Source organism: Lepisosteus platostomus, chromosome 18 (genome assembly GCF_059453375.1).
Source record: "Lepisosteus platostomus isolate fLepPlt1 chromosome 18, fLepPlt1.hap1, whole genome shotgun sequence".
In the NCBI taxonomy this organism is placed as follows: Eukaryota; Metazoa; Chordata; class Actinopteri; order Semionotiformes; family Lepisosteidae; genus Lepisosteus; species Lepisosteus platostomus.
The window spans coordinates 10,997,734-11,016,604 of record NC_142628.1 but is presented as its reverse complement, the minus strand read 5'-3'; the positions used below and the strand labels follow the sequence as shown (position 1 = coordinate 11,016,604).

The 18,871-nt window shown below is 40.4% G+C and overlaps 1 protein-coding gene across 5 annotated transcripts in view; it reads left to right on the top strand.

Annotated features, from left to right (window-relative positions):
- The window catches only part of lrp4 (low density lipoprotein receptor-related protein 4), a 95,766-nt gene extending 79,225 nt beyond the window's left edge, over nucleotides 1-16,541 (top strand). For 2 of the 5 annotated variants that reach the window (XM_088612050.1, XM_088612048.1), the window contains exons 17-38: nucleotides 248-456; nucleotides 885-966; nucleotides 1,358-1,463; nucleotides 1,760-1,961; nucleotides 2,385-2,574; nucleotides 3,202-3,333; nucleotides 3,818-3,958; nucleotides 4,203-4,289; nucleotides 4,613-4,784; nucleotides 4,890-5,052; nucleotides 5,348-5,573; nucleotides 7,992-8,295; nucleotides 8,605-8,823; nucleotides 9,034-9,168; nucleotides 9,478-9,586; nucleotides 9,759-9,951; nucleotides 11,041-11,154; nucleotides 11,256-11,376; nucleotides 12,445-12,515; nucleotides 12,821-12,905; nucleotides 13,121-13,262; nucleotides 14,315-16,541. In XM_088612050.1, the coding sequence (XP_088468176.1) occupies nucleotides 248-456; nucleotides 885-966; nucleotides 1,358-1,463; nucleotides 1,760-1,961; nucleotides 2,385-2,574; nucleotides 3,202-3,333; nucleotides 3,818-3,958; nucleotides 4,203-4,289; nucleotides 4,613-4,784; nucleotides 4,890-5,052; nucleotides 5,348-5,573; nucleotides 7,992-8,295; nucleotides 8,605-8,823; nucleotides 9,034-9,168; nucleotides 9,478-9,586; nucleotides 9,759-9,951; nucleotides 11,041-11,154; nucleotides 11,256-11,376; nucleotides 12,445-12,515; nucleotides 12,821-12,905; nucleotides 13,121-13,262; nucleotides 14,315-14,653 (3,542 nt within the window). In that variant the 3' untranslated portion in view covers nucleotides 14,654-16,541. Of the gene's footprint in view, nucleotides 1-247; nucleotides 457-884; nucleotides 967-1,357; nucleotides 1,464-1,759; nucleotides 1,962-2,384; nucleotides 2,575-3,201; nucleotides 3,334-3,817; nucleotides 3,959-4,202; nucleotides 4,290-4,612; nucleotides 4,785-4,889; nucleotides 5,053-5,347; nucleotides 5,574-7,991; nucleotides 8,296-8,604; nucleotides 8,824-9,033; nucleotides 9,169-9,477; nucleotides 9,587-9,758; nucleotides 9,952-11,040; nucleotides 11,155-11,255; nucleotides 11,377-12,444; nucleotides 12,516-12,820; nucleotides 12,906-13,120; nucleotides 13,263-13,559; nucleotides 14,271-14,314 lie in introns of those variants that run through there. The other 3 variants (XM_088612052.1, XM_088612049.1, XM_088612053.1) reach the window with 3 other exon arrangements.
- The last annotated feature ends 2,330 nt before the right edge of the window (nucleotides 16,542-18,871 follow it).

The window sequence follows — 18,871 nt, the reverse complement described above, 5'->3', positions numbered from 1 at the left end:
GACCAGCAGATCTAGACTAGTAGATTGTGCTACGAATGTAGAATACAGTGAGTCATTTGAAGATAAAAGCGATAAGGAATAACGAAAAGGAAGAAACCTTGTCTTGCGATGTGGGTTTGTTTGTCTTCCTGGAACCCAACAAACATACCTGCCATTTTATGTTAAATTGGGTGAGACTGGAGTTTTTTTGTGTCTGATTCTCTGTTAAACATAGAAGAATGACAAGAGACCTTTGGTCTTTGATCAGGTCTTGACAAGTTCCTGCTTTTTGCCCGAAGGACGGACATCCGTCGGATCAGCTTCGACACCGAGGACAAGTCCGATGACGTCATCCCTCTTGCTGACGTGCGCAATGCGGTGGCCCTGGACTGGGACTCCGGGGAGGAGTACATCTACTGGACCGATGTCACCACCGACTCCATTAACAGAGCCAAGTGGGATGGATCCAAACAAGAGGTCAGTTGTTTCCTGTGGGATAATAGCCTTGTTTCTAATTTAGACTGCAAAACCCACTGCGATTTCACCAAGGCATGCATTGATTTTGATTTTAAACCCTTTGTCCTTTTCTTTTAATTGCACAGCACTGTTCAGCCCTTAACAACACCATCTGCATTTCCCTATGCACCCCTACCTAAAACTACTCGATTGATCCTTTTTAAAATATTGAATTATTTTGTATGATAGCACCATCTACTGGATAATTGTTCTGTTTGAGAAAATGAAAGTCTTCAAAAGCAAGACATGGTTATAGGTCAAAAGTGTAGGTCTACTACTGCTACTACTGTACATAGCAGTTCAGCACATTGTACAGTATAAGTTTAGTTATACCAGTCACCATCTTTTATCTCTGACTTGTTCTTGCCTCACTTTTGGTTTGCCCACAGGTTGTTGTGGACACCAGTCTGGAAAGCCCTGCAGGCCTTGCAATTGATTGGGTGACCAACAAACTGTACTGGACAGATGCAGGTAAGAGAACACATTCCCGTGTCAAATCTGAGAGCTGATGGATCACTTGTCTGGTATTTAAGTAGTTATACTCTTTAACTGGAGTACCCATCCATCCATTTTGTAACTACTTCATTCAGTACTGTGCCATGGGGATCAGTTCATTGCAGAGCACAAACGCACACCAGGGCCAATTTTCCCAGAGGCCAATTAACCTATTAGTTGGTCTTTGAATATGATAGGAGAGCAGGAGTACCCAGAGCAAACCCGTGCGAACACAGGGGTCTATAGTACCATGGATAATGATGTAAAATCTTAACCCGTTTGTTGAACCAAAAAAAAGGAGTGGTTATATGCATGTTTTGTTTTCCTGTTGAGTTGCTATTTCACCCTGTTCCTCTGCTCTTTCCAGGTACTGACAGGATCGAAGTGTCTAATGCTGATGGTAGCATGAGGACTGTGCTTATCTGGGAGAACCTGGACAGGCCCAGGGACATTGTGGTGGATCCCATAGGGGGGTAAGCGGCTTTTTAAAAAAATATCGTAGCTATTAAACGGATCTGCAGTTTCATCCCCAATGTTGTAGTGAACTACAGTAAACTGAAAAATGTTTCTTTTGGACCTTTTTTTAGAATGGGGGGGGGAAAAAAAGCTTTATAAATCATCACAGAAATTTGCTAGAGAAGTGTTCCTACTTAAAAATTAAAACTGCTTTCATTTAAACTGCATTAAACACATATGGATGTAGTGTGAACTATGAATGCTATTTTTCCCTTCTGGTGGAAACGGTTAACTGCTGTTGGCTTTATATCAGGTACATGTACTGGACTGACTGGGGAGCGAACCCCAAGATTGAACGGGCTGGAATGGATGCCTCAAACCGTATAGTGATCATCTCCTCCAACCTCACCTGGCCCAATGGATTGGCCATTGACTATGAGACAGAGAGGCTCTACTGGGCAGATGCGGGCATGAAAACGATTGAATATGGCAACTTAGATGGCACGGACAGAAAGGTAAAGGAAATACACTTTTTTTTTAAATGGTAGTAAATGATTTGTACATATGGCAGAATGTCTTTGTAACAGAACTTTGGATTGTTTTTGGAGATGGAGAAATGGCTATACAATGAAGTCCTCCCAGTGAAACCTGAAAATAAACCCAGCATTTGCTTTACATCTCTTAGTACTGTACCTTTTCATTTCTTTGTCTATTTTTACTTTGCTATTTTTTTCTGACACTCGGTTGATAACCGGAATCACTGCTGTTAGAGCCATGCCTACATGAACCACTGACCCCAGTGCTTCATAAAGCAATTGACCTTTGTCAGAATTAAAACTCAGTTTCTGTTGTGTCACCTGGTTTTAAAGATGTCATCTTAGGCAGATCTTTCTTTTTAAATGCACCACTTTTCTGGTTCTTTCTGATTGGGTTTGAAGGTGCTGATCGGAAGCCAGCTGCCTCACCCCTTCGGCCTTACTCTTCATGAGGACAAAATCTATTGGACAGACTGGCAATCCAAAAGCATCCAGAGTGCGAACAAACACACAGGCCAGGGCCGCACCACGCTGACAGAGAGCTTAGAGAACCTCATGGACATTCACATGTTTCATCGCCATCGAGCCCCAGGTAGACAAACCCCCTTGGGCCTTTAACCTTACAGTGTTCCTCTTCTCTATGTTGAATGCTTTCACGAGAGGTTATAGAGTAGCAGCCTGGTGGTCAGCACTAGTACCTCACAGCTTCAGGTTCCGGGATTTAGCTCCAACAGGATGCTCTTATATCTGTGAAGTTTACATGTTCTCCCCGTACTTGTGTGAGTTTATGCTGGGTGCTGTGGTTTTCTCCCACCACCTAAAGACTTGTAGGTTAGGTTTGATATCTTACTGTAGGTTAGGCCTTTCAAGTTACTTTTTTTTACTTGGAGAGAGAATTAGGTGAGAAGCTTTGAAGGAATAACGCATAACACAAAATAGATGATTCTAGGAAACTAGAACCAACTGAGTAAAATGGGCTTAATGATCTCTCATTTGTGGTCTTTTTCATTCTCTGATTTTAATAATTAAATGAGGGTGTTCCCTATGTATTTGGATTTTGTTCATTTAGTAAAACTCAAATTGATTCTGACAATTGACCGAAGTTAATTAAAATGAGATTTACAAAATACAATGAAATGTGGGGTTGCATTCCTCAAAGACTGAAAGGGAAGACAGATATACAGTACATAACCATTTCCTTTGAACTTTGGTTTTTCAGTTCATACAGCATGCAGAGTGAATAATGGAGGCTGTAGCCATCTCTGTCTATTGGCTCCTTTGCCTAAGGGATCAAGCTGTGCCTGTCCTACAGGAATAAATCTCCAGTTTGACGGAAAGACCTGCGCACAAGGTAGGCACCCATTTGAAACGGTAATGCGTCAGTGGCCCCACTGTCATACCCCTCGGACATCTCCTTCAGTAACAGGAGAAGCCTGCCTTTGAAATCTGAACCTTTCACAAGCATGAAAGGATTGATCAAGGAGTGGCTATAGAGAAGTCTTCTACAGTCTCTTACATCAACAAATGATAAATTGTTTTAGCTTAAAACTCTCATCTTACGCTGAGACTTTTTACATTTTACATTCTTACATTACTAAGCTGTTGTCTTAAATTTGTCAGGTTTTGTCCTATCTTTGTCCTATCTTTCACTTAAATGGTGTGTAAGGAGATATGTTGCTCCCCTGAGGATGTTCCATTTTGAAATCAATGCATACTTTCTTGCCTTTACTTACTTTGTGTGCATAACTTCTAAATCTTAATTGTTTGTGAGGATTTACATTTGATAAGTTTCAGTGATGATCTGTGCATTTAATTCTGCCTCTTTTCTATTGAAGGCATGAACAGCTTCCTCATTTTTGCACGACGAACCGACATTCGTATGGTTTCCCTCGATATACCATACTTTGCCGACGTTGTTCTTGCTATAAATGGATCTATGAAAAATACAATTGCCATCGGGGTGGATCCTAAAGAGGGTATGTATCAGAATGGCTGACTTGTGTCTGAAAAAAATATTTTTATATTTTGTCTCTTATATGACTTCCAAAACCACCTTTGAAGGGATAAACTGCATAACTCCAAATATGAAAGATGATTCTGTACCCCCCTGCCCCTCATCCACTGTTATGAGCAATGCAGCAAATTAAACATGGAACAGGCATCTAAAAATAAGCATGGGATTTATTTTTATGTATTTTCTCTTCCCCACTTCCTCTTCAGGCAAGGTTTACTGGTCTGATAGCACACTGAAAAAAGTAAGCAGGGCGAATCTGAATGGCACAGGCTATGAAGATATAATTTCAAGAGGTAAGACATTTGTCAATTTTAATACCTTTTTAATGATCTTTGAAGAAATTCTGCAGCCATTATTTTTAAGACATGATCTAAAATCTACCAACCAATGGTCTTGTTAAGTTTGTTTTTAAATGATTGCAATTTTCAATATGTAAATCACAGGTCCATTTCAATTAGAACTAATGGAGTAAATGAAAACCAATGCAAATGGCTAAGTCATTGATTTATAGCTCTTTAACTCTGGACTGTATTAACTAAGCGAAAACCCTTGTTTGCATGTGTGCAGCATCCCAGAGGTATGTTCAAGAATGCCCACATAGTAACGTGTCTTCCAGGATTAATGACTACAGACGGACTGGCAGTGGATGCTGTTGGCCGAAAGATTTATTGGACTGACACAGGCACTAACAGGATTGAAGTTGCCAATCTGGATGGATCAATGAGGAAAGTTCTTATCTGGCAAAACCTGGATAGCCCACGAGCCATCGCTCTTTACCACGAAATGGGGTAAATAGGCTCTTTTTTTATTCTATGCATTGCATTCAAATTTTAGTGAAATCGATCTGCCCGGATGTTCATTTTCTGCTGATTCCTTATTCACCGAACCTTCAGGTACATGTACTGGACGGACTGGGGAGAGCACGCCAAGCTGGAGCGCTCTGGAATGGACGGGTCGGAAAGGATGGTGCTCATCAGCAACAACCTCGGCTGGCCCAATGGGCTGGCTATAGACAAGGCTGGATCGCAGCTGCTCTGGGCCGACGCACATACAGAGGTCAGTGCCCTGCACAGCCAGCAAGATCGCATAACAAGAGCTGACCAAAACCGTGCAAATACATGAAGTGAAAGACTGCAAAATTAGATGAAACTGGACTAACTGTTCAGTTTGCGTACTATTAACTATATGCAAATCCTGTTTTGGGCAGAAATCTACAGCAACAATCTGGAAGTGTGACTATTTTTTATCAAGTCGACCCATGAGATTGCTTGTACATTGCAGTTGTGATTCTTGTTAAGGTTTCTCATGTATAGGTGGCATTCCAATGTTTTTTTTTTAATTCCTTTCTCAGCGCATTGAAGCAGCAGACCTGAATGGTGCCAATCGGCGGACGCTGGTGTCCCCAGTGCAGCACCCTTACGGGCTGACCCTGCTCGGCTCTCATATCTACTGGACTGACTGGCAGAGTCGCAGCATCCAGAGGGCTGACAAGACCACCGGAGGCAACAGCATCATGGTGCGGGGGAACCTGCCAGGCCTCATGGACATCCAGGCTGTGGACAGGGAGAAGCCACTGGGTTGGTAGATCGGCTCTGAAGCGCTGCAGCACTCAGCTGGATGGGTTAATGCTGCCCTCTAGTGTCTGCATTCATTTAAGCACAAGTACTACCGCGTTGTGCAACAAGCCTTTGACCTCCTGTACCGAGGTTCTTCTCTCATGAAGAGTGTTTTAGAAACACTGCATTCACAGATTTCACAAGGAAGCATCTAAAAGCCTACAAAACATAAGAATTCTAAAAACTTTGTGTTCCTTTACGGAATAAGTGGAATTATGTAAAGTATGAATGCAGAATGTTAAATGTATTCTATGGTATAAAGAATGATATAGAAAATGAAGATATAGAAGGAGAGAAGTAATGAAGGCAATAATATGCACACAAATATTCACAACATTTCTAACCATAAGGTGCCTAACTTGACTGCTTTGCATGGATGAAAAGCCGGTATAACGAGTCAAGTTTCTTCTTAAAGTTTTCATACAGCACGGGTAGTTTGTCTATACGTGAAGGCAATTTCTGACAACAGGGGAAGGTAATATCATCAAAGGAGAGAAGACAAAAGAGTTCTAGAGCTTTAAGGCTAGTGACAGCTAGATGTTTACTTTACATAGACAACCTATCCCTTTCAAAGCCTTATTTTATGATATTGTATATTCTCCAAAAAATAATTGCTTTCACGCTCATTTCATGTCTGTTATAGTGAGCGTCACCATTAGATGAAAAATGCGCCCTCATGAGCGGTATTTAAGGCTTCTTAAGTTGTACATACTCATTAAATATATGTGTGTAGCTATGCTAATGAATTCCATTGCATGGCTAAAAGAAGGGAACTCCCTTTTGGGAATGTAAATTTTAGTCATCCTTACCCATCTCTAATGGGATACTGCTTGTATACTGTCTCTCTGTGAATAAGAGGCTTTGTCTTTAAAATGTACCTTTTAAAAGAGTGAATATCTACATTTGTTTCCTAAAAGAAGCCTTGTAAGCATGAGGCAGGCCTGCGTTTTTCCAGGTAGTTAAAGGCATCATTGTAGGTGAAGCAGACTATTATGCCATATCAAAGGGGAACTGTGTTTTAAGAGTTGCAGTGGTATGGTTTTTGCAGTGTCGGATAAGGTTATGTATGATCCTCTTGATGAAGTGAGCGCTTGCTGGAGTGCCCTGGATTCTCCAGGCCTTTACTTTGATGAAAACTAGGGCCTGGGTAGCAGGCCTTAATATGACCTCAAACCATAATGAACCATCATTTCGGTTTCATGGGAGAATCTAGCAATTTCCATGTTTGAAATGTACCCCTCCAAAAAGTGACATAACGGGTTCATTTTAAATCTGCATTACTTTCTTTTTATCGTTTTTGGTTATTCTTTAAGCATACTCTGGAGAAGACCGGCTTATTTAATGCAGCGCATGTGTTTCAGGACAATGGAGGGCTAATGAGAGTCGGGGGAACAAATTGGTTCTTGTTGCGAGTATTCTTGAATGCTACCAATGTGGCAGGCTGCTCCATTGTCATCTGACCAGCATGAGCACATCATTTGCCGCACTGGGGTCTCTGTTTAACACTCTGAGGAACATTCAGAGACTTGATTAATAAATCCTCTCAGAGGTGATGTTTAATTAGGGGAGGGAAGAAAAAGGAAAAGTGTCCTCTTGCTGGATTCATAGTGCTTTCTTTTTGTTATGTTTATTGATTACTCCATCTCTGAATGTGAATACCTCTTTATATTCCTTAAAGGAATGCTTTGCATAGACTCTTTAGCATTCCATTTGAATTTACTTCTATATGCATTTATACTCTTTTCTTATAGGATGTTGCACATTATTGCAGATTTAAAAAGTGTGCAGTTGCTGTCGTGATTAGGTTTCTGATCTTGCCAAATATTCAGGTCATTGTTTTGCTCGTCTTTTGTTTTTCCGAAGCCTCAACAAAGGGTCATCATTGTTGACCGAATCAATGGACCATATGATAAAATGTTTGTCATAACCATTCAGTGCCTGCTAGGCGCAGTGCCAGTATTCAGAGCTCTTTTTCAATTGGCCGTCAGAAGTGAAAGGCTTATTCCATTCAGTTGTTTTTCCTCTTTGTCACTGTATATAATGTCAGCTTCCTTGAAAAACCTGTCTCAGAAGTGCTTTCTTAGGTGGTTGTATTTGACCAATATAGTGTCTTAAAAATTTAAAATCGATTTGTCCAATCATTTATGTAACTCATTGAAATCTAATGCTAAGCCCTTTATTCAAATATCACACTCACAACCACCTATTTCTTACTGCAACGAGACTCACGGTATGTTTTCTACAGATAAGAGGATTTGATTTGAACATGCAAATCTACAAGACCAGTGCTTAACAAAAGACTGCCCCAGTCCTGAAGTGTTTCCAGCTGTAGGAGAAACAGGAAAGAAAATCACCCCTGCGCTGTTCGATCACTTGCAGGTTTTAATAAGTGCAGCCGGAGGAACGGCGGCTGCAGTCACCTGTGTCTTCCCAATCCCAACGGCACTTCCTGCGCCTGCCCCACGGGCATCCTGCTGAAGGGAGACGGCAGGTCGTGCGACGACGTCCCCGAGGCCTACCTGCTCTTCTCCAACCGCGTCGGCATCCGCCGCATCTCCCTCGACACCAGCGACTACACCGACGTCCACGTGCCCGTGCCGGAGCTCAGCAACGTCATCTCCCTGGACTACGACAGCGTGGAGGGCAAAGTCTACTACACTGACGTGTCCCTGGATGTCATCAGGTACGGCTCCTGGGAGATGGGGGTGGTTCCTGCGGATGAGTACTCCCGGCGTTTCTTTGCCCCCTTTTTTCCGGCTTACGTTGCCGTAAAGATTAAAAGAAATAAAAATCGACAGCTAAGTTTACAATCCATATTCATCCTCTGAGGTTGAAGAAAATCCCAATCTATTTCATCTTACCTATCATAAGTTGTTCTTTTACGATGGATTTTTTTTCTTATCATACTGAAGGTGTAGAAGAGAATCCTTTCCAATGTCTTCCATTTTCCAAAATACACACGAACCCTATTCACCTGTTTGTCCGTTTGTAGACGTGCCAACCTGAATGGCAGTGGCATGGAGACTGTGATCGGGCAGGGTCTGAAGACCACTGACGGCCTGGCGGTAGACTGGGTGGCGCGGAACATGTACTGGACCGATACGGGCAGGAACACTATAGAGGTGGCCAGGCTGGATGGCTCCTCTCGCAAAGTGCTCATTAATAACAGCCTGGACGAGCCCAGGGCTATTGCGGTCTTCCCAAGCAAGGGGTAGGATGTGCTTAATGAAAATGAAGTTTTCTGTGTAAAGAAATCATCTTTTTTCTTCTAGTCTTTTTTAAGATAAAAGTAAATAAACCACTAGAGGTCAGCTGTATTTTGTCATTTAATTTATACTTTTTAGAAACCCATTAAAATCTAATCCCACAAAAGGGCCGTCAATAGCCTAAAAATTGAGTGACTGTGTGCATTTATTTCCAGGTACCTGTTTTGGACTGATTGGGGCCATATTGCCAAGATTGAGAGGGCTTATCTGGATGGGTCAGATCGCAAAGTCCTGATCAATACTGACCTGGGCTGGCCAAATGGACTTACTCTGGACTACGACACGCGCAGGTGCAAAGGATTACCTATATGTGGCACACATCTTTCTTAAGTAGAATTAGTTTTTATGTATGAAACTAAATAATACTTCATTGAAGGTTTTTAGTGACTGGGCAAGAGGCTAGTACATCTCTGTAAGTGCTGTGGGGGCTAACTTTGGAGCTCAAGAAGATCAATCTTTAGAACAGTTGCAAGCCTGCGGAATATCTGTGTGGTTTATTTTCTTGGATTACCCTGAAATCCCTAAGAGAGAGAGAATTCCAATTGCTTCTGTACTGTGTAATATGTGGTAATAAATGAGTGCTGGTTGTTTCCATGCAGGATATATTGGGTGGATGCTCATTTGGACAGGATTGAGAGTTCTGATCTAAATGGAAAGCTTCGGCAGATCCTTGTCAGCCCGGTCTCCCATCCCTTTGCTCTCACACAGGTATCTATTTGTTTTATAGAAGAATCATCCCTCTTTCACATTTTTTTTCCCATCTGTCAAATCCATCTCTTTAAATAACACCATTCTCCCAAAATCCTCTCATCTCTGACCTTCATTTTCTTTTCTTGTTTGTTCCCCCCCCCCTCCTTTCTCTTTCTTTTTCCATTCTCAGTTGGAGACGGTGTCTTCAAAACTAACCCCTCTCTTCCACCTCTCACAGCAAGACCGATGGATTTACTGGACCGACTGGCAAACTAAGTCTATTCAGCGTGTAGATAAGCACACGGGACGGAGCAAAGAGACTATTCTTGCAAATGTTGAGGGATTAATGGATATCATTGTAGTATCTCCTCAAAGGCAAACTGGTAAGGCTGAGTATGATCATTTTCTACGTTTATGTGATCAGTGGGACAAATAAAGAGGAACTGCAATCCTTTGGATTTCGGGGTTAGAAAGAATCGGCATTGATGAGAGCATTTCAAACCACAATGGAAGTAACGTACACAGTAATGTGTAAAGCCTCCAATTTACATCACAAAATAGACTATTTCCAGGTATGTGCAGTGCCACATGTTCATAACTGTCTGCAATTCAGAACTTCTAGTGATGTAATAGGGCCGGTACACAGTGTAAACAGGCAAGATTGTGAATACATCTATTTTAATCCAATAGAAATATTGTTCTCTTACTTGTTACTACTTACTTGTTAACTCTGCATGCAGATCCACGTGGGAGCCTTTCTGCAGTGAAATGTCTGCCGGCACAACTTGTACTGTACTTATTCAATAATACATTACATTAGTCTGTGACTAGTGAGCGGGAAGGGCCGCTTCACGTCACAATTTGCGCAAGCTCTCCGTCTCGCCCATAGCGAGACCAGGGGTTTGCAACAATATGGAAACCATATAGTACGTTCACAAAGTTCACGTATAATTCACAATAATATCAGTATTATTGATTTTTCCATTGCCGAATGTCAACAAATATAAAAGATAAAAATAAAGACACAAATACATGTCTCGGTTTATTTTCAGAAATATTTGCAATATATGGTATTCCCTTGATGCGGTTCATTGGGGCTCCTGTGTAAATGAATAAAAGTCAAGTGGAAGCATAGAAATGGCAAAGTGCCACCAGGATAAGGTGGGCATTAGTTAAACACGGTCAGCTTTCAGTAACACAGTAGCTCCTGCGCTGTGACATGTTGTGTGCCCAACACAGCACTGCTATGAGCTGGCATCATGTCAAAGCTTGAACAGAACTAATTCTAATCCCCCACGTGCCCTATATTCTAGACAGGATCTTAAATCATTGGCAGTTTGATTGTGAGTGAGTGGGGGAATGTATTTGAAAAAAAGCTGTAACTGCAATGCAAATGTAAACTGCTTTTTGCTTGTTTGTGTGAGACTGGTTTCGACTGCTCCTGAACCTCGAATCTTCTCGCCTCCCCGAAGGTACCAATCACTGTGGTGTAAACAATGGCGGTTGTACCCATCTTTGCTTTGCCAAATCTGGAGGGTTTGTGTGTGCTTGCCCTGATGAGCCTGATGGGAAGCCCTGCTCCACCAGTAAGAGAGATTTTAAATAAAGTCTTACTAAAATACATTTTCACGTGTTTTGACACAAGAACGTAAAACTAACTGGCTGACGCTGGTAATGTCTCCTTCAGTTGCAGGTTATGTTCCCACCCCTGAGACCCCTCAGACCACCACCACCACATGGCCTCACAAACCTCCCAAGATCCCCGGCATGTCTACTGACAAACCTAAAGCTCGACCACCTGCAGCAAAGTAAGGACGTTAGTCTTCTCCTCTGTGTGAGCCGTGTGCCCTGTATCGTACATACATGAAAACATCCTTCACTGTATACATTATGCCGTAATATGGGGGTGACATTCAGCGTTGCTTAGGGATCTGGACTCCATACTGGTGGTTTGTGGGTTCATCCAGTTACCTTATCCTAGTTATTCTAGTCTACCAATGTCTTCTAATGTCTTTTTGATGGGTGGTAATCCCTGCAATAAGCCAGTGTACCTTACATTTTTTTATCCCATGGCCAACATAAATAAAAATAGTTTTGAGGCACACTGCCCCTCCCTCCAGTGACATACATGTCACCAGACCAAGCCTGTTATTAATTTTAGAAAAAAAATGGATTTTAATATTTAACAACTTGCCCTCCACGCGTTTCCCATGCGGGGCACTGGTCTTGGATCATGGATACTGAGACACACAGAACACGCAACATAGCCTATTGTCTCATCCAGAGAGTCGCCACATGTTCTTAGACTGCATTGTCCCTCCTCCAGTGGTTCCCTGTAGCTCTACACTCTCACACTCCCTACACACCCTTCTGATATCTCTGGCCATCCTCTTCGTCTGCCAGGCTGTGTTCCTCCTCCCTACTTCCACAGTGGTGGAATGATCTAACCATTGGTATCTGAACTGCTCAGTCCCTGACCACCCTTCTGTTTCCTCAACACTCCTCCTGTTCTCTCACGCTGCTGTGAGCTCTCGCCACTGGCTGATGCTCTCAGCTCCGTGGCATTTCTGCTTCATCTTCATGAATGATTCCTCACCTCCACATTGCCTACTGCTCAATGGCCATTTTCACTCTGCACTGAACTTCTATCTTGTATCTCTTTTGTCATCTTCATTTTCTTATTTCCTATATATTTACTCTTGTAATGTCTTTGAATGATTTCCTTTGAATTTGTACAAATTGAAATATTTTTGCTGTTCCTGGATTTGACAACATGCTGCAGGGACTGAAACACACTGAAATGACAAATACATTGAATAACGTCTTTGGTTTTTGTACTGCTTTTATTGCATTCGCTTGTCTTTCCATTTTTGTAGTTGCACTGAGAAAGACATGAGCCTGCAACGTTGTATAACTGAAAGCAGTCAGGTTGTCAAGGCTTCGAATGGTAAGGGGGCAAATTGATGTTCTGGTTTTTTAAAGAATGTTTTATGTATATTGTCCATGAATCTTTGTTTTTGATAATGAACATGGTTATATTACTTCAAACCATGATAAGCTGTGATTATGTGTACTGAATTTTTTTAACCATTTTTTATATTTGAAAATGATTTGCGTTGGGTGTTAAATCGGTTTGCTACAAACCATAAATATGTAACATTTAATGTCTATGCTACTTGTTCACATTCCTACATAATGTGAATAATCATAATCATTAATTAATAGTAATGATGTTGTCTTTCTTAAATGGAGAAGGCCTGCACATCAGCTATGTTATTGGAGGAGCTTTGACAATGTTGGCCATCCTGATTCTCATAGCTGCGGTCATTATATACAGGTAAGTCCAACAGCACTGCATCTCAATGTTTTGAGTAAATACTTCCAGTCACCGAGTACATTTTAAACATGATATAAAATTCTGCAATGCGCGTGTAGTTGTATTGGTTTCCTTAAATTCACATCTTCAAAATAGTTCAAGAAATGTCTTTCTTTGTGGAATCTGATGTTTTTGTAACAGGATTTCTGAATTTTGTTGTCTTGCTACTTTTTTAGGCACAAAAAATCCAAGTTTGCTGACCCCGGAGTGAGTAATCTCACCTACAGTAATCCATCATACAGGACCTCGACTCAAGAAGTGAAAATAGAAACTGTACAAAAGCCTCCAATTTATAACCAGCTCCGATATAAAAAAGAGGTAAATGAAGATACTATGTATGTTTTGTATTATGTGTAAGGTTATGCTTTAGGTATGGTATAATTTACAGCTATTGGGTAGTTTATAGAACAATGTTGATGGAAAATAAGAACTAGAAATTCGTATTCTCTGCCTTGAGTAAATTTGCAATATGAATGTACTTTATTCTATACAACATTTTTCTTTTTGCAGTTACAATTCAGAATGTAGCAGGGTGTATTTCTTTGTTAGTGGGTTAAGATTCTTAACTTTTATTTTCTACACTTGCAAGTTCAACTCTTTCTTTCTTCATTACAGCTTTCTCATCCCTACAACACCCTGTCTCCTTTTACCTTTTGACCTGTTTCCCACACTTTATTAAAGGTAGCCAAACAGCATGACTGAAGGGACCTTCAGCACCCTAAAAACTGGCATGTTTTGTGTTCAGCTTTTTTTAACATACAGTATGCAACGTGTTAGTAGCCTGCATTATTAACACTTGTGCCGGTTTACCTGTAGGGATATTTTTCAGGGTGACAAATGTTTTAATAATTACTTTATAGAATGAAAAAACTTTTCAGTTAACCTTACCTTATTCAATCATTTCTTCTTTTCTCATTTAGATTTTCCTTTTTTTCAGCATTCAACCCCTTTGCCTTTCTAGGCAAAACTTTGCCTAGACAGGTCTTTAGTGTTTAAAAGTTAAATGCAGCAACACAGCAGAACACAAGTTCCTGTATTGAAATCATTCCAATATTGAAATTGAATTTCTGTCTTAAAAATGGGTGCAGATCAGGAGATGTGGAGTGCGGTAACATTATGGCAACATGACTTCCAGAACCTGACTAATAATATGAAATATAGCCTATAATATAAAACTTTATATAGAACTGAAATGGTCTGAATGATCAAAAACTGTTTCCACAATGCAGGCTGTGTTAGAGTATATAGACCTCATTTCCATACTTTTGTTGTACTGGAATGCTGGTGTGCCAACTGTCAGGTTTTTTAAACGAGATTTATATTTTGTATTCATAATTCTTACTATTGCGCCTCCAATTTTTGCGATGTAGGCCAGCAGCGACAACAGCTACACCAAGGAGAAGATCAAGATTGTGGAGGGCATCTGCCTGCTGTCCAACGACGAGCTGTACTGGGAGGACCTGAAGCAGATCAAGCCCTCCCGGGGAGGGATCCTGCGGGACCACGTCTGCATGAAGACGGACACGGTGTCCCTGCAGGCCAGCAGCGCCTCCCTGGACGACACGGAAACTGAGCAGCTGCTGCAGGAGGAGCAGTCCGAGTGCAGCAGCATCCACACCGCTGCGGCCGCCACGCCCGAGCGGCACGGGGCCCTGCCGGACACCGGCTGGAGCCTCCCTCCGAAACCCTCAACCGAGAGCGAGGTGTGACCCCTCCCCCCCCACAGCCAGGCCTCGCCTCCTCCTCCTCCTCCGTTCTGCTTTCGAGTGTCTGTTTTCGTCTGCAGACTGCTTCCAGCTGTGCTATCAAACTTCATGGCTTCTTCCACAGAGATCAGACTTGGAGACGGGTGGAGGAAGAAAACCACAAACTTGACAAATAAACATGAAGACATATCTGCAACCATTAACGGAACAACACGGCGGTCTGTTATTGGGCTACTTTTGTGTGTCAATTGTTTTGTGGACTATTGTTCTTGGTTTGAGCAACCTAATACTCTAATATGCCACTCATAATACAGCAAGTGATTCGTCAAATCTATTTATGAACTTTTTTTATACTTTGAGTGGTGTGTGACAAAACACGATAGGCTTTCCGAGAGTGAATTTAGTTAAATGTATGGAATTAAAATGCTTTTATCGCTTAGAAAAACATTTTCCTGTGTTTGTATTTCTGTCTGTGCCAAAGGGCAGGGCTGTTATTTTCAGACAAGGCCTTTTCACTTCTGGTTTCCAGGGCGTTTACAGGCTAGCAGTGATGATCCACCTGATATTACAGAAGTATTCAGTACGACGATTAGACTAATTGATTCACATTTTTTAGAACATACCGTTTTGCTTCTTACAAATAATGAATTTTGATGAACCTTCGTAACTGGATCTTCTAAAACTGTTAACATTAATGTACAAGGTACTCATGAATGAAAGGAAAACGCAAAACTGTTTAAAGTATGGTATATATGGGAAGATGTTCTTTACATGTATGAATTGAAAAGAAATTCCCCCCCAAAAAACATTTTATTCCTAGCTGTTGAAGTATTTTAAATCCCTCTGGAATTTTTTATTGATCAAGGTAGAATGTCTATTCCTGCACCTTGAGAGCGCTTTGCACAGATGACTTATCACATGACATGCTGTTTTTTTTAAGATACCTTCTGTACTATGCCCATTCTTTGTACTAACAGCCAAAAGGAAATGCCCTCACCTAAAAACTTGTATTATGTGTTTCTGTGTACTTGCTACTGTACATGGATCAACATTTCTGCAACTTGTACCAGTGACATCTTAAAATAAGGGGGAGGGAGGGTTGAGTAGTTCTTTGCCAAGCATATAATTTTAAAATGTTAAGAAATGTATTAGCAGACATGTTTTCTTCTTACATGAAAATGATGTTTCTAGGTTTAAAAGGGCTGTCATAAGAATGACAAATCCCCAGATCATGTACATCTCAAAGTACCATCAACTGGTTCAGTAACTCTTGCTGATTTGCTGCTAAATACAGTAGCACTGAGACCCACAGTTCTGGTCTTGGCAGCTACTTAAAGTCCAAGAATAACAGAGATTATGCTTATTAACTGAGAATTTTAATGTTCTGTGGCAACCCTGACAAAAGACAACAGTTTCACAATTCAGATTAAGAATTACTAACATGACTTGTACAGAATTCAGATATGGCATTTTTAATTGTTTAAATATCTTGTATTGATATATTGTATAAAGAATCTGATTTTTGTTGTACAAAGGGATTTCTTGATTGTGACTTATTAATTTTACTCACTGGAGAAATGTTTGCTGGATTTATTTAACCACTGTTTGTTCAGAACCTTAAATACTAGGGCTGTGCCAGTTATTTAATAGAGTGCTTTTTATGCTACAAAATATTGGTCACATATAACTTGTAAAGTTAACTAAAATATTTATAATTTGTTTTTATTTTGTGTACATACATGTAATTTTCCTTCTGCAATGCTAACAAGCTGTGCTGTGTGATATAGTGAGTAGCCATTTGTTCAATTGTAACAAGACTGTATTTGCATTGAGATGGAAAAATGTTGCATTTTTAACTGTACTTACTAAAAATGCTTTGGTGTTTTCGATAGACATTCTTTTTACTGAAACTGTTCAAATCTTTTGTAAATCAGTGACCTACTTTTCCTCCTTGTATCGGCTCAAAGAGGTTGTTCTGAATGCAGTTGCTTGTTCAAATTGTATTTAACTTTTCATTGACATTGACTTAAGAACAATTCTCTATTCCTCAAAATGCAGATCGGGTAGCCTTATTTTTTCATATTCATCCTCCTAATGAAATCTTGTAATAGGAAAAAAAAACAAGTATCTATTTATTGGTATTTACATTCTTTAGTTCTCAATTAAATTATATGTAATTGGTTAGTGCTGTTTCTCCATAATGTGAATGTACTGTAGATCACAATAGCCTCTTAATAGTTTAACATACAGAACATCTTGATATCACAAATATTTGCAATGATTCGTCTCACACTATGATAGGAAATGTAAAGGGAAATGTGCATAATATTGCATTTAACAGAATATTAACTACCATTACACCTGAGTTCAGCACTTTTCGTAAGTGGAACGTAGCCTTAATTTTAAAATGTTTTCTATGTTAGAATAGATTCCAACATTTAAGAACCTACAGTACAGTATTTAAAACTACCAGCTCTTGTCTGAATGTGTTTCAACATTTTAAGTTGATAAATTTATGATTAGCAGTAGTAATTTGTCAGTGTTTTGAATATTTAAAAGCAAAAGGACCTAGGCCTAAATTAAGGATTTTGTTTAATACTTCAGACTGGTATGTGTAGACAAACTACAGCATGGCTATTCTGTGGTTTAAATGCTACAATTAACTCTCAGATTATTTTGGGTTTTTCTTCCCATGATCCATTGTGAATTAGAGATCAGAACTAAGGTTTTTGAAGTGAATGAAAAGCTAAATATAAAATTCAAACTCACTTCACGGTTTCAATGGATACCATACCTGCTAGACCGGAAAGTGAATTTCTTATTCAAATCTCTAGCCACAAAACTTAATGAGGTTTTTTTCCCCATTTAAAAGCCGGATGGGAGCCGGAGTTCATGGGCTAGGACACTGACTCTACTAATTATAAACTCTGAGTCATCTTTTGCCCAAAACACAGTTTTACATTTTCAAATTGCAGGGTTAGTCTTTCATGCTATACAACAATTCCACATCCTGTCTTTAAAATACCAAGATTTTCCTTTTAAGAAGCGAGGACTGTTTCTTTCAAAATAACTCGCAGTAGACACCTTTGAAAACTGTTTCTTAATGCTGGCATCATTCATCCATACCAGGCTGTTTTATACCACACATAATGTAGCAGTTCTAGATATGAATACTTCTTACTTGGATTAAAGTACCAAACACAGATAAGCAGGGTTAGGGTGCATTATTAAAAGGCTTTTATTTTATTTAAAAAGGAATTTACATTTTCAAATTATTGAACATTTACCTTTTACCTCTATCTCTATAAGTTAAATAACTTATTATAATTTCACTTTGTTTCTCATAATAAACCTTATAAACCATAATGAATCTTACTAGTAAGTGGGCTTAATTTCACAATGGATGTGAATGATCTAATGAATACCACATTAATTGAAAAAAGGTAGTTTGCCCTGTTAAATCTAGTTTGCTGCAGGTTCTTGCAAGATCCATGCAGTATAAAATACCAGTCATAACTGCAGCAAACTGACGAAGTTAACAGTGAGATGACAACTTTCTGTAACAGGTTTACCGACATTTTACGGCTCAATTCATTATGTTGATTTCCATTTGTTGCAAATGGGTCCTAGGCTCCTTGTAACTGTGGTGCCTGACAGAAGCAAAGCCAAGCCTGGGCACTGGTTATCTGAGCTCCACACGCCACACATCATCCCACTGATCTTCAAATGCACATGCACGGCTGTCTTTGTCTTGCAATAAACCCACTGAGCAGAAGAAGGGTGTGAATTGTCCTGCTGGCGTGCTGTAACATCAGGATGAGCTCACAGGAAGGGCAGCAGGCAGCCAGACAGTCAAGTTTCCATCTGTCATGTTAGGTGGAGTTCGATTTTGTTTACACTCTCCCACCCAGATCATCACCTCCTCATCACTGAGTTTGTTGTACACACAGTTGTTGTAGGCCTTTAGAGTGGTCTGCACAAAACCTTTGATTCATCACTCAAGAGGACTGGGCTCCACTTGGCAAGTCCGCCCGAGATGACCTAGTCTAGCTTCCTACATGCCGCTGGCAGAAAAGCGTTGATCTGACGATAAACCGAGCGTGCTGCTTTCTTTCTAAGCTCTTGATAACTGAGGCTAATAGACTCCCCTTACTTGAACTTACTTCAATTAGACCTTTTTAACCGTTCTGCACCCCCCAAAAAAGACTCTGAGGCTGAAAA